Genomic DNA, 15,523 nt, shown 5'->3' with positions numbered 1-15,523 from the left:
CACTGGTGGGCTGCCTGGGCTGGATGACTGCGGGGCAGTTGGGTTTGGCTTCAGGAGGACTGCTTCCCCCAGAGGTGCTGTCTGTGGAGCACTTGGCTCACTTGGGATGCAGCCCTCGTGCTCCAGGCTGCACGGGAGTTTGGTTCCTTGCTCTGCAGGTAGTGATGCAGTGCAGCAAAATGTCACTGCCTCATCCACATGTGAGCATTTAAGCCATGTAAATGAAGCTTTGGATCCCTTTTCAGGTCTGGCTCCTGGAGGCTGGTTGCCTCCCCTGGCAGGAAGGCTCGTTGGTTTGCTTGCCTTGTGTTGCCATGCTTCCACAATGTCACATCTAAATTCCTGTATGGCTCACGATGCATTTTTTCTATGTGTATTATATTCTAGTATATTCCTCTGTGATTATCACTGAAAGATGTTTTTAAGACTACATGAGTCGGAGTGAAAGTTATCAGCTGGGCAGCAGGCATTTTTTTTTGGGTCTATACTGAAGGAATAGATGGCTGGCCATCTCTCCCAGTGGTAAATACACGAGCCAGATTTCTCCTTCCCATCTTGCCGTAAGCACAGCAGCCTTTTGCTGTTGCACCTTGACCAGCTCTGACATGCATCTCTTTAGCACGGCCGTGCGGTAGCTGAAGAGTTAAGGCACAAATAAAATCTCAAGTTCAGACTGTCAGCTTAGATAGTGCTTAGCAAGGGTCGAGGAAAAAAAAAAAGCCAGTTGTGATTTAGAAGAAAAACAGTGAGATTTGACCAATTCCATGGAATACCTTTCTTTGCCCCAGGGCAGGTGGAAGTGGTATATTAACCAAGGAATAGAGCAGGGGAGGAAAAAGGCCAAATCACATTTCTTTGAAACAAAGAGGCTTTTTACCAGGAACAAGCCTTGATAAAAATTACAGTGGCATCGCAAGTCATTTCAGCCGCTCGGCCTGGGGCTATATTAAAGCAGTGAGGAAATAAGGGATGCAGCAGCCCTGAAATACAAATACAGTAGTCCCGGGAGCGTTTTTAGTATAAATAATCCTTTTTAGAATAATGTAGTGGCTTTAAATAGGGCCAGGTGGTGGCTGCAGCACCCGGGGTTGCCTTGGGAGGGAGCAGAGGTTGGTGGGGCAGTGCGCTCTGTATGTGGGTATGGGCACTGCCAGAGCCCGTCTTCCTGTGCTGTATTCTCCCATACTGCCTCTTACAGCAGAATCTAATGAAATCAGCTTAAAAATAATGATGTTAATGGATGGATCTGTCAAGCCGAGCCGTAAGAATGCTTGGTGTGACCGGGAAGTTGAATGGCTCTAAAAGTGCCGCACAGTTCCCAGGAATTGGGTGAATTTCCATTGGAGATCGTGAGATTCCTACCAATGTCTCAGCTGTTGCTTGACGCCGCTGAACGGCGCCTGGGGGACGTCCTGCAACCCGTCAGCAAGCGCTCAGAAAGGCCGCGTGCGTAGCAATATTTGTCACAGTGCCAGGGGACAGTGCACGTGCTGTGACGTCCCATCGCCACCAGTGGAACTTAGCACTGTGCCTGTCCTAAATCTCTTACCACTGTCCCTGTACAGGTAAATGTTGGAGCGTTTCCTCAGTCAGAAGTGACTTTGCAGATGGGTCTGGCAGACCCTTAGGTCAGACTTGGCTATTTTTTCGGCACCTGTGTACTTGAGTGAGCTGGAAGTTGGCCGGATGATTTTGGCAGAGGTGTGCCTTGGCCAGATGCACACCTGAGGTTCAGGGTTGCAGTGTTTGTCCCTCCGTGGAGCTCATCACCAAGTTATGATAACTGTAATGATGGAAAATCCACGGGCAATTCCTGCTCCTAAAGGCTGGAGCAGGGAAAAGGAACCACCTCTGTGCTCACTGGCCCTGCAGAGGTGCCCAGAAGATGCTCAGGACATGCAGAAATGCCAAGTATTTGTGGCTCTCGTGGTCTCAAGCCCACCACTGGGCTTTGAAGGAAGCTAAGGATATGCAGGAGTACTGGAATAAAACCCCAAGCCAGGCAGGGTCTGACATTAGAACCCCACTGCATTCCATGGGCTTTGGAGGGGAATCCATGCAAGTTGTTTCCAACTGGTTTTTTTTAGAAGAGACTTTTGCTCATCACCTCCTGCCTTACATTTCCCATGGAGAAACGTGTCCCTGGGTCTGCCTCCCATAGGCAGGGACTCCATGCAGGACAAGCTGCAAGCTTCCAGCCCTGAGCACAGGCTTGAGGCAGCAGCAGCAGGACCATGTCATCCAACCACTGTTTCTAATTAGGAAAAGCTGAGCATTGAGGAACGAGCTCAGGAGAAGCAGCCGAAGGTGGGGAGCTGCCAGCAGCGGGTTTTAGCCATGGGATGCTCCCATGGGATGCAGTTGTGTGATGCTCATGGTGTGTCTGCCCTGTCAATCCCACACAGCTCAGGGAGGACCAATCTCAGTGATGCAGTGGAGTTTATATTCTGCTGAGAGCTCTGGAGCTGAAAGAGTTTGGTTTGGTTTGACCAGCACAGGCATTATGTAGTGGATAATACATTTAGTCTGTATGGGAACCGGTCTGATAGCGGGGTTGTGCATCTTCTGGTGTGCTGCTGCTCGAAATTAAAAGGAAGTGAGATAAAGACTTCCAAAGGCTGAATTTCAAAATCCTTGCTGGGCTCATTCATTGGAACCGCTCAACAAGTTTGTATAGGATTTTTATTTTTTTTTAATTAAAGTAGAAGTTGTAGGTGATGAAAAATAACCCGAGTACAAGGCCTGAAATATCACTCTAGAGATTCAGCGTGTTTTTGCCTATCTGAATTAAATATACAGATATATAAATAGTGCTACGAGTGTCGAGGAGAGCACTTTGCAGAGTGCAGAGTTGGTAAAAGCAGCCCGAGGCCATTTCTCGCTGTCTTTGCAGAGCTCTGCTGTTGCAGCACAGAATTGGTGAGCTTCACTGGAATGCTTTTGGCTGGGGATGGAAAACCCACCCGATGCCGTGGCATTGAAATGTGTGCCTCGGTGGCTCTGACAACAGAGCTCTGCTTTTGACACCCACCTCACGGCTCAGCCCCGCGTCCCGCATTGATTCACTGATTCCCTTTATTCCCATCGTCTGCTGACACCGTCCCTTCCCTCCCCCCCCGCCCGCGGTGTGTTTGTCTGGCTCACGTTAGGAAATAGAAATTGTTATCGATTAATATTAATATTTAGCATGTTTGTGAAAATGTCTTTCCCCACCGCTATTAATCTGCGGTGTTAATAGTGCCGGGAGTCCTTTCTGGACCCGGGGGAACCCACAGTGAGCGGAATGACAATGAGACGGTGACAACAGCCCAAAAGCTTTCACTTGGCAAAGATGTGAATTCCAATTGCAAGGTCTCCTTTTGGAGGCTTGCAAATGCTTTATTCCTGCTCTGCGGTTTGACGTCCAGGACTGAGAGAAATGCCCGGCTCCATTTGTTAGTTTTTGGAGAGCTGTTCTGGCTGCATTTATTTATCGATTCTAAATAGGTGCCGCTCCTGTCAGTGGGGAGATTATCTCGCCGTCGCTTTGAAACTTCTCCTTTGCTGCATTTCCAACAAAAGAATTTCTGCCCAACTGGAGCGCTTCCACACTTTTATCAGTTTAAAACACGGGCTTCTTTGAAGCAAAAATAAGCAAAACTGCTGCAAAGCAATTAGGATTTTTCTTTCCGAATCGCGGCGTTGTCTTCTTTCTCCTCTTCCTCTCCAGACTTTGGTTCTATTGCACGACTTCCATTTCACCACTGGTTGGTACAAGTGTCTGTGTCACACGGTGCGTTCCTTGCGACGCTTCGTTGGAGCTGTTCTGCTGTGAACAGCTGAGGGACAGAAATCTCAAAGGCTCATATTTTTCCAGTGGCTTTGATGAAGAGATAATAGAGCTTTTTTTTGGCTTTCAAGCACCCACTGTGAGTCCTCCATCCAAGCACGCAGTGAATTAATTTTTCACCATCTGAAGAAACGTCATCTGAAGTTCAAACATAAAGCAAAATATTGAACCCAGGGATCAGGTGAGGGGTAGTCGTGGACAACAACGTCCTCTTAAGAGTTTGATTCTAAGAGGACTTTATGTGGGACTGCTTGTGATGCTCAGGCTGACTTTTACTGGAAATATAATCCTGGCATTTAGTGGAGAGCAATTTGGACCCCTTCCCCGCTGCTTTTACTAGAGGCAAACGCGTGTTAAGGAGCACACTGAAATACTGTTTCAAGCCATATTCTCTATTTCTGCCAGCAGAAATCCCGTAATAAAAGAAAATACTTTCTTTTTTAACCAAAAACCAAATGCACTGTAAATCCCTGCTACCTGTTCTTCTCGCAGCCGAGTCCCGCAGTGGCTGTTTTGTAGGATGGCTATTAAAGACCCTGCAATTAACTCTTCTGCTCTGCGCTCCTACACCTGTGACACAAGTTATCTTCTGCTTGTTCTGCATCAAATAACCCGACCTGCTTTGAGGGGTGTCGTTACAATCAAGACGAAACAGGCTCCAAGTGTGAAACCTCACTATGGTTGAGCTCCTCCCAGTGCTTTTCCTTTCCGTGCATCCCATCCCCTCCTGTCTCATCCCTCACTGTCTCCCTCCCTGAATAACTCTGCAGTTTGTGGTATTCTCCAGGACTAAATTGTTTTTTAATGCGTTCCACAGTGGTTCTGCATTAAATGAGGGAAGGCACGTGCATTATGTCCCGAAGCAGCAAAGGCAGAGCCTGCAGGGACTGAGCGATCAGCGGAGGCACCCGCTGTGCAGTGAGCACAGAGCTCCCAGCCAGGAGACCCGTTTCCTCTGAAGTCCCACCTGAGAAGTGGTAGAACTTGCATCTCTTCCCGACTTAATGTCAATGGTGTAAATAAATAGGGAATTCCATGAGCAGTCCTCTGTGCTGTGCGTTGGGATCACCTCGTTGGCGTGGGTCAGGTGCCGCAAGGCGCTGGTGTTGGATTGCAGCGGGAGCTTGGCAGTCCTGTATGGAACTATTATGGGATCGGGGCTCCATTACCTGTTTCCAGATGTCTCTTCACAAAATGAGCATCTCTCTTCTGCACCACTTTGGCCCCATGGCACGTTGGCCCAACCAGCATGCCTTTACTTCCTCTGTTGTCTTCCAGCTCAAACAGCTTATGAAATTACGGGTTTTCAGGAAGGAGTGGGAAATGTTTCTAAATGGTCATTCAGAGAAAAATGTATGTACCTCTCTGGGGCACCTGGAGCTGCATGGAAAACCTTTTGGAGTGCTGCTCTACATCCCAAGGCCTGTGCAGACCCAGCCCATGTGCAGGGGTGTGCATGGGCCCCTGGGCTGCTTGGCTCTGCACTGCTTGCAGCTGCAGGAGGACAGCCTGCATAGGGCAGCGCAAGCTGGGTGCTGCTGCACAGAGCTGCAAAGTGCTCAGGCCCACAGATACCAGCCTTATCACCCAGGGCAGACAGATAACACGACGTTAGGGATGAGCTTTCCTATCTTCTATTGTATTTCAGCTGTGGCCATCAGGTGGCAACCTGATCACTGCAATGGTTCGCTGCGCAGAGCCCCTGCCTGCTGGGTGCTGCTGGGTGCTGCTGGGTGCTGCTGGGTGCTGCTGGGTGCTCTTTCCCCCAGCCCTGGGTAATTACAGGTGGGCAGCACTGTGCTGAGAGGCAACAAGCCCTGGCAGTGCTCAGCACCCGATGCATAAGTGCAGGTGTTCGCACTCCTGGCTGAACTAGGCTGTGATGCTGGCGATTCCTCCCAGCTCTACTGGGCTACGAAGCAGTCCTAAAAATGTTTGGTGTTGTTTTTCCTGCTGAAAGATGCCGAGTGTGCAGTAAATGGGTGCAGACCCTGCAGTCAGAAACGTGCACAGACGTGTGTCCTGGAGGGGTGACACATCCCATGCCTTCTTGCTAACATAGCACTGCAGCTGGGTTATTTGGAAGCAAAGCAGGAATGCAGCATGCACCTGTAATCCTCCTCCTTGTCATTTCGACAATGACGGCTTCTGTGGTTGGGTTTTGTTGTGTTGGGTTTTTTTTACATGTATGTTGCATTAATATAAAACCACTTCTCCAAGAGGGATCCTCTGACCTGGCAGCGCTGCGGACTTTCAGCCCGCTGTTCTTTCACACACAAGTGAAAATGGGCAGCTTTTGTGAGCATCCCGTCCTGGAGCTGCCTGCCAAATTTCAGCCTGGAAAGTCACCGTGTGTCAGCCAACAGCACAATGCCATGGAGGATGACAAAAGTGTTATGGGCTCAGCCCTGCGTTCTCTTTGCTCTTAATATCCCCATTGCTCTCGCTGGGAGTTCTGCCTGCAGAAGGAGTGGAGCTCTGGGCCCGGGTTTGTGTTTGCTTCAAGGTCGGTGGAGCAGCTCGTGGTGTGCAGTTTCCCAGCTGGGATGCTCTGGGAGTGAACAAAGTCCTGGGGCACCTCAGATAAATGGGCATTTCTGTGGCAGAATTGTATATTCTATACTAATAAGCATATAAAAAAACAAATGTCCCCCTCCCCCAAAAAACTTCACCCTAAATGTAGCGCGTTGTTCCTTTTACCAACATTTCCTTTAACATTCCATTTTTTCCTTTCATTACAGCTGCTAAATAGATTATTCATGAGCTCTCTCACCAATACCGAAGCAGCACCCGCATTGTTGCAGGACCCTCATTGGTGTCACACAGATTTTAAGCCTGTGCCCATATCTGATTATCTGTGGAAACAACCTTTCAATGGCTCTTTTTTACAGAATAATTTCACTAGTGAGCTCTGAAGGACTAATTTTAGTTTCATGACAATAACACTAAGGTCAAGTTGTATTTCTGTAGCACTTTTCACATAAGCAGACATTCCGCAGTGCTTGCCACTAGGAGAGGGGCAGATGTAGGACAGCACGGTTGTCACCATTAAGTGACACACAAGTTACGTTGTGGGGAAACTCAGTGCATCTGGAGATGGTTTCTGAGCTGCAAAATGTGCCCTGCCTGTATTTTAGCACTCGTGTTACAGCCAGAGCAGCGTGGAGAGGAGTGCTGGGGGGGACAGATGGCCCTGAGGGCAAGCTGGAAGATGCTGCAGTGATTGCAGCACTGTGAGCAACGCGATGAGCAGAAATCCAGGAGGTTTCATAGCGCAGAATTGGTGTGAGCAGATGGACTCCTCCCAGGTGCATCAGCTCTAATCAGAAGTAAAGCCCAGCTGCTGAACCTGCCTGAGATTCCTGGAATAGCTGTGGCCCGGGGAGACGTGTGCACACATCTGTATGTTTTAGTGACATCTAGCTAACATCTGGGGAAGCTCTTTTGGAGCAGGACTCAGAGCTTCAGAGCTGAGCTCATACAGCGAGTGCGACAGGAGAGTTGCTTCTGAGCGCCCTTCTGAGACACGTGCCTTGAACTGAATCTCTCTGCCTTATTCCCAGCTATGATTCTAAGCATTTAAACGCAGCAGCGTGACAAAAAAATGATCCAACTCACGATATCCACAGGCTTCAACTGGGCAAAATTCCACCCTTGTCGCTTTGAGACGCATCCTTCCACCGTCTGACGCAGCTGCGCATCGCTGCACGTCTGTTTGCTTGTTGCCCAACGGGTGGCGGTGGAACTTGTGCTGGGAGTTGTTTCACTCCTCAAATGATCACGTTGCACTCAGTGAAGCTGCCTGGGGAGAAGGGGTCATGTTCCCTGTCCTGGGCCCTCTGAGGAGACTCCATTTAGTGACTAAAAGGCAGAAGGAAGAGATTACCTGCACTTCAGGACTTCTCCTGAAACACGGAGTGAGATCTGGGCTCAGCTTCAGAGTAAATTCAGATTTAATCAGAGCTGGCCTGATTATCCCATATCGGAGACTGAATTAACAGTGCTCAGAAGTGAGGTGTCTTTATACTTGTGTCATTTGCAATTTTTCACAGGTCATGCTCCACTAAACCTAGTTTTGCTTTTCAACTCGGTTGGAATTCCTGTTTCTTAAGTGCAAAAGAGGCTAATCATAGAGGAGAAAATAATTTGACTTGCTAATACCAGGAGAGAAAACATTTACAGCAACCACAAGTATGTTCAGGATTATGGGGCACATAATACTTATGAAAGCGTGTTTCTGGTGACATGTTTGAGTAAGGAGGGTTGCACTTTCTAGCGGAGGAAATGTTTGTAGGCTGCAGCAGGCAGTCCTCTGTGCTCCAAAAAGGCCAGAGCAAGAAAGAAAAAAAAAAAAAGTTGGCAAACGAATCAGAATCCTCTTCTCTAGCAAAGCCTGCTGCTGGGCTGCTTAGGCACGAGCTCAGGAAAATCTTTATTAGGCATTAAGAGGTAAAAAAAAAGAAAGAGGAGATGTGCCCTGCGTACAGGAGCTGCGATCAGGGGATGAGGAGATGCTGCTGTAGGGGCAGCAGTGGGAGCTGGAGCTGGGTGCTGCTCCCCTCGCACAGAGCTCAGCCCTCAGCATTTTGCACGGTGGGAGCCCCTCTCGATGCGCCGTGCCCACAATGGGGCGGTTGTTGGCCTTGTTATCATAGTGGGAGCTACGGCGCAATGAAAGCACAGTCATGCTGCCTCATGTTTAATTGAGAGATGGCAAATCTGTTCCCAAAATACTTCAGCTCCTTGTATTGGATGACAAATGTGTTTTTCTTTTCCCCTTCATCTGTTTCCCTCCCCTGCCCTTGTTGTTTTTTTTTTCTTCTCGGATGAAAAAAGCTCCGTTTCCGCTCCGGTTGAACGTTGCAGCCTCGCAGTTGACTCCTCCTGGAAAAATCCCCAAACCTTATGACCCTCCGAGTCCACCCTTTGCAATGCCACCCTTCCTATCCCTTACGTACTGGCCTTTCTTTTGCTCCCTGGCATGCTGAGAACTCCTCCCGTCTCTTGTTTCTCAGGGTCCCTCCATGCCTGTGCTGATGCTTGGCATCATCGCCGTCTCTAAGAGCAGTTTTATTCCCAGAATCTGAAATGGAAATTTCAGCTGATTATTTGGTCAATGCTCATTGCCTCCTCAAAGCCTGCCTTTTTCCAAGGCGGTTCATTCATCCACCTTGGTTGCTTGCCACTGCTTTTGCACCGTTCACTCTATTAAATTTGACTCTGCATTTCAGTGCACCTCTTCTAGGAGCTGTGCCTCGAGACTACCTTCTTAGAATAATATTTTGGTGCATAACTAACCACTGTTTGCAATACCTTGAGGTGCTTTCCCCTCCAGTAGACACAGTATCTTTTGTTTAGCATAGAAAAGTTGGGCACTAGCAGACATAAATTTTTGCTCTGTGAACTCTGGAATTGGAAGGAAATAATAATGCATGCTGAGTTTCAATTAATGGTGAAGCGTATGCCATGAAGCTGATGCACCAGCTAATGAGAAGACCTGTATTTTTTATTAATTCAGCATTAATTTGTGGTTAATAACTATGGATTTTTTTTATGTTGCCGCTGCAACTAACTTTCAGTGGATGCAATCTGAATAGGAACTGTTTTTTCTTTATAATAATTTCTTAGCGACTGGTGTGTTTTTATTAATTGGAAGGAAACTTTATTGATGATCCTTGTGCACTGAGAAGCCAGAACTAAATATACATGTGCTAGCTATATAAGCACATACATTGTATTTCAGACATAGGAAATACAAGCTGTGAGCCCAGCTCTGCTCGCTGAAGTCCCACTTATGATGCTGAAGTGTCACACTCGGTGTGATAAGGATCTCCAGATCCCAAGGCCGTGTTTAGCACTGCAGTCTGAAGAGGTGAATGCATCCCTGGGATGAAGGCTGCTGGCTTCAGGAGCGCTTCTTTGGAAAATTTCTCTCTCTTGGGGCAATCCTGGGATCCTGTGGCTGGTTCTAACACGGGTAGTTCAGAAGAGTTGTTGAAAAACCCCCAGTGGTTCAGGCAGGAGTCTTAAAAGGGCAGAAAATGCATTTCGGTGGAAGATATTCTATCCCGTGCAGCTTATTTGAGAGGTTAAGAGGTGACATCCTCAAAAACTGAGAAGGGAGAGATGTGGAGCTCAGAGGTAGGAAGGAGGCAGCGGGTCGTTTGCAGCCTAAAGGACAATATGGCCCCAGTGCTCAGAGCACCTCCTGCTGCGTTGTCCTTCCCTGCATCCTGGTAATCACTTGTTTTTGGAAAGTGATGGAAGTGGGGATGGCTGAAGAGTACTTTTAGCTCGTACAAGCCAGTAGCATACCAGAGAATGGATGCATGTTGTTGCAGGTTTAGTAGTGGAACTGACTTGCAATCTTTTGAAGCATAATAATTTGTGCTCACTGCCATTGTGCTCATTTCCTAATTGTTTGGGGGAAAATGAAGCGTGGAGCTCCATGCAGGGTGAAGGCTGTTCACCGGTGAGTTTTCCTGCTTGGTTGTGCACCCCAACACGGGCACACGGGCAGCTGCCCCCACTCCCTGCTGCAGTGGTTCCCAGCGCTGTGTTGGGCACTGAGCTGTGGGGTCCCAGGGTTGCCCCGAGGATGCTGAGCCCCACAGCTCTGGTTTTGCTTCTAAAGGATGTGGTTTCCAGCTCTGCTGGCAGCGCAGGCGGCTCTCACCCATATATTGCCTGTCACTGTGGGCCCGGAGCAAAGCTTAGGCATGAGCATCACCAATCCCAAGCACACGGAGTCTCTGTACATTTGATAAAGGAAGATGAAAGCTCTTCAGATGGCTTACGCTTTGCGGTTGTAGAATCCGAAGCCAGATTTTACCTTAATTACTCTTTTCCTCTCCACTTCAAAACACCCCGGCCCAGTTCAAGCAATCAGTGGTTGCAGAGAGCCTCGAGCACACCTCTTCTGTGTGCTCTTCCCTCTTTCTGTTACTGCAAGACAGCTGACACAGCTCGTGCTCCTTCCACCCCTAGCCATCTCCAAGCACGGTGCAGCCAGTATGGATGGCCTCACCTCAGCCTCACCTCAGTTCTGTAGGACAGGATTGCCTTTTTTCCTGCCCCTACTGTCCTTAATGTGTGTGAGCGAGGCTTTGTGAAACTCTGTCCCGAGAAGAGATTAACTGATGTTCACGTGGGTATTTCAGTGTTTTTTGTTCTGCTGTTTCCCCTTTTAGGTGACAGCGAGATTGTAAATAATATGTACGAGACCGACCCTGATCTCCTTGCTGGCGAAAGTGCAGAGGAGGAAACAGAGGACAGTATTATGTCCCCCATCCCTGTCGGACCTCCATCACCCTTTCCCACCAGCGAGGACTTCACTCCCAAGGAGGGCTCGCCCTATGAAGCTCCCGTCTACATTCCTGATGACATTCCAATCCCACCAGATTTTGAACTCAGAGAATCTTCGATCCCAGGGGCAGGGCTAGGGATTTGGGCCAAAAAGAAGATTGAAGTTGGGGAAAGATTTGGACCTTATATGACAGTACAAAGGAGCACATTAAAGGAAACAAACTTTGGATGGGAGGTAAGCGTGCCCAGTGTGGTAATCACATTCATTTGTCTTTGCAAACTGTTCATAAAAGCAAGTTGAGCCCCGACCGACTGGGGACCGAGGTGGTGACTTTGCTGATGCCATATCCCTGAGTGTTTTGTACCCAAGGTTCCATGCAGTATTGAAAAAGCAGCAGAAATCCTTTCCGGTGGCTACTGGGGCTACAAATACTGCTCCAGCCCCATTTTAGAAGGTTGCTTTCAAATGATGTTGGGTCACTCCTTAAAGTGCTTGTCATTTTCAGATTGTGTTCAGAACTTGTCACCGTGGGAGAAATATGATTAGTCGCGTCATGTTTTGTAGTTGGTGTGTTACCTTTGACTTCCACTCCGTGTTAGCTGTGCAGGCACTATTAACTGGTCATAGAAAATAACATGTACCCATTAACACCCTCGATGTTCTTGAGCTCTTGCTCTGCAGCAAAGATAAAGGAATGCAAAAGTCATTTTCCCCTTAGAACTAAACAAAACTCATCTTCAGTGGGAAAAACAGCGCTGTCCCCAAACTCCTGTGTCTTTCTCCCTGCTTTGGGGGGATTATCCCAGCCATCTCTCTTATCCTGCTGTATTCTTGATTTGAAAACATCCATACCTTCAAGGATAATCCTAAATTAAAGCAGGTTCTAAGTGCAGCAGAGTGTAATATACAGGAATGGAGTTTTACCTCCCTTTCCTCGGCTGCTTTCTGGTGTGAAGCGATCAGTGCTGGAGCACAGAGGTGGGATGGAACCGAGAGCTGGCCGTAAGCAGAAGGTGCTGGCAGGAGCTTAGAGCACGAGGCCCCAGATTGAAAAGGTCTGATTGTGTTTACATGGCTGGTTTTTGAAGTCTCAACAAACGGGCCAACAGCGAGGTGCTGCGAAGCCCAAGATGGTTTGGTTTGCCTTTAAAATGTGTCCACACTGCATGAAGAAGCAGGGTAGGCTTGCCATGAAAACGAAGCTCAGTCCTATCTTGTCATTCTTTGCAGTAGTAAATTCCTGAAGGGCTGAAGTGGGAGTTTGGGTCAGTATTGGAGCTCAGTCCCCTTTTCCCTTTCCTAATGCACAGCTGAGTTTCCATCCCACACATCTCCATACAGAGCTGCATTCCTCTGAGCTCGTCTTTGTGTTGCCTTCTTTTCTTGTGAATTATCGTGGCAGAATACTAGCTCGGTGTTGCCATGTCATCTTCAGAATGTGTTTTTTGCAGAAAAAAATGGAACAAAATGTGCTGTTGATATACAGTTGGCAATAGTTGGCAATGGGCAGCTCAGGGTTACCTGCTGACAGTGCGCTCTGCACTGGAAAGCACCTGGGGGAAAACACCATTCTGGTTCTCTGCAGGCTGCAGTGTGGAAGTTGCTCCTGCCGAAAGGTGGGAGCTGTGTTTTTCTGGACCTTAGCACTTACAGCTGACCTTACTTTTAATTTTAAATGTGTTTTAAACAAAGGCTTGTGGGGTAATTTTTTGCACCAGCTCCTATCCTCTGCGGCTGCTGGAAGTCAGGCCAAACTGGAGTGGTGCAGATCCTTTCTTCCGTGACCTTGGCGTAACTTTGTCCTTGTCTGTTACATTTCTGGTACAGGTTTGTATTTACATTCATGGTTTTAAGAACTGTTCCCTCTCTCCATTACGCATGGAGCGCCAGGCCTGGTACAAGCCATATCTATTAACTTCAGTCTCCATTGACTTTGTGGTACTGTTTATTTTTGCACGAACAAACTTTCTTTCTCCGTGGCCCCTCTCACATTTCTGCGGCGCTTTTGTTCTCCTGTTGGACAGGAACATTTCCTAGCTGAAAGGAAGGAATATTTGTCCTCCGTCAGATGTCCTCAAACACTGCCTTAAACCCACCCCAACACTTTGACCTTGCCTGTTCCTGCAGGCACTCTTGAAGCCTTTCACTTCCCAGTATGTCTACAGCAGCTCTGAAACTTGCAGTCACTCCAAACCTTCCCATTTCCCTTTGTGCTGAGCAGGAATCCCTGGGATAAGCTCTGCTTCTGCCTGCACGTTGGCACCGAGCCTTGTCCTCAGCACGGAGGGCTGTAGGAATAGCCATAGAGTGATGTGCTCAGCAGCTTTCCGTGCGGCCACTCGTGCTGAGCATCCATACCATGAAAACATTTCTGTCCTGTGTCAGTAAAGTTGAGTAGGCAGAGGAAAACGCAGGAATTTTCCCTCCCTCTGTACCACGTTCATCAGACTTCTGCCTGCTTTCCTGCAGCCTCTGCCTGTTGTTTCCTGCAGCGGCGCTGAGCTGAGACCCAGTTTTGTTGTGCTCCAAGAGGGATGTGCATTTGGCATTCATTTTTTTGACAGCGTGTCTGTGCAACTTGTGGTTTGGACTCACAATGGCTGGAAATCAAATGCTTTCATTAGGCTTTGATAACTAATCAGCGCTGGCTAATGGGCGCGTTACCGGTGCACTGGAATTGTCAGTTCTATTAGTTACATTAGTAATTTCTATTTCAGGAAGGATAATTGTTCTTTACACTCGAGCTACCACTCATGGATAAGCCCTCGTTGCATTTCCTGTAGTTCATACTCTGGATAATGCTCCCACCCAACCTGTAGTCCTAAAACTTGGGTGGTTTTTTTGGGTCTGTTTTTAATGATCAGCAGTTTCTTAATCTTAATAGTGCTTCTGCCTTTTGCCCACAGAGTTGTTGCCCTTCACCCCAGCAGGTCTGCTGTCAGACCAACTCACCTGCATGGCCCTGGCACTGCTCATAGCAAGGAATGCTGTTTGCTGTGTGGGCACCATCAGCACCATGTCAGGGTCCTGGGAAGCTGCAGCTGGTGCTGCTGTACTGGAGGCATTCTGGGCCCTGGGAGCACTTTTATCATCGGCCCTCTGAGCACTTTTATTTTTTCTGATGTCATTAATAATAATAATAAAAAAATCAATTTTGGACATCTAGGAGATCTGCTTAAGGGCCTTGGTGTGCAATTGATCTCTGCTTTACCATGAACACTGCAGAAATAGCTTCTCTTTTCCAGCCTCGGCAGGACTGGGGTTGTGAAAATGAAACTGAAACAGAACAGTAAGCTGCATTTCTTTGAAGGCATTGGGAAGCACGAGCTGCTATCTGCAAACAGAGCTCTGCTCTTCTTCAGCCCAACTGTCTGATCCAGACCCAGCTCTGGTGTCAAACATCTCCCTTCAGGAGGCAAAGAATATTAGCATCATAGAGTCACCAAGGCTGGAAAAGACCTACAAGAATGCTGTTTTGCTGCAACTGTCAGCTTACTTGTTGTTTCCACCAACAGCCTGAAAATTCATAGGGAATGCAGAAAGCCACCTTGAGAAAAAGAGATGGGATTTTTTCCCCCATTCTTTAGGGTGTCTTTGCTTTTAACCAGACAGGAGCGAGTGGGTTAAAGCTGGGTGATAAAACGCTGTTGTTGTGAATTCCCTTGCTTTAATGTTCATTTCAAGAAACTATTTGCTGAAACAGAACACTGAAGTTCTGACTCATACAGACAAGGTAGGCTTTTATTTTTTAACACAAGCAAAATAAGCGCTTTGCTTTCCATCAGGGCAAAGACAGAAACTGTCCCATGAAAGAGGAATAGCTGTGCGAAAAATAAGAGCTGGCAGCTGAAGATGCAGCATTCTTGGCTTCACATCTGGGCCAGTGGAAAACTGCTGTTTTTTGAGCATGCTTTCTGGTGTCAGCGATTTGCAGGAGTTCAACCTCCTTGTTCCCACAACACAGAGCACTTAAACGTTGCTGGGTTTGTTTGTTTTTAGAAGTGCTCATAAATGCCAAGGAAATTTGGCTTCACAGGACTGGCATCGATTGCCGAGAGGAGAATTGTGCTGTATCTGCTCAGCTCTTAGAAATACTAAGATAGGAAGGGGACTGCAAGCATTCTTTAGATGTGATGGCTGTGTCATGCTTCCCATTAGCAGAACATGCTGCCCAAATTCACTTTAAATGCCGACACAGTTTGTTAAAGAAAGCGTGTCCTCGTCTGTCCTGCTTTGAAACAAAACACAGGGCTTGAAATGAGCAGGGACATCTCAGGACCTCTCTGTGCTCGTCCCTCGCTCACGTTGTTTAACTTGCAGGCTGGAAGGATGTGATGACATTTCCTTGTAGCTTTTCCTCACGCGTCTTCTGATTCATTCATTTTCTC

General features: G+C 47.8%; 1 protein-coding gene across 4 annotated transcripts in view; it reads left to right on the top strand.

Annotated features, from left to right (window-relative positions):
* PRDM16 (PR/SET domain 16) overlaps window positions 1–15,523 on the top strand; it is a 213,088-nt gene that overhangs the window by 79,412 nt on the left and 118,153 nt on the right. For all 4 annotated transcript variants that reach the window (XM_052691993.1, XM_052691992.1, XM_052691994.1 and 1 more), the window contains one exon: window positions 11,020–11,369. In XM_052691993.1, the coding sequence (XP_052547953.1) occupies window positions 11,020–11,369 (350 nt within the window). The remainder of the gene's footprint in view (window positions 1–11,019; window positions 11,370–15,523) is intronic.

The sequence above is a fragment of the Tympanuchus pallidicinctus genome, unplaced genomic scaffold, assembly GCF_026119805.1.
Source record: "Tympanuchus pallidicinctus isolate F22 unplaced genomic scaffold, pur_lepc_1.0 scaffold29, whole genome shotgun sequence".
Lineage (NCBI taxonomy): Eukaryota > Metazoa > Chordata > Aves > Galliformes > Phasianidae > Tympanuchus > Tympanuchus pallidicinctus.
This window is presented reverse-complemented; position numbering and strand designations above follow the sequence as displayed.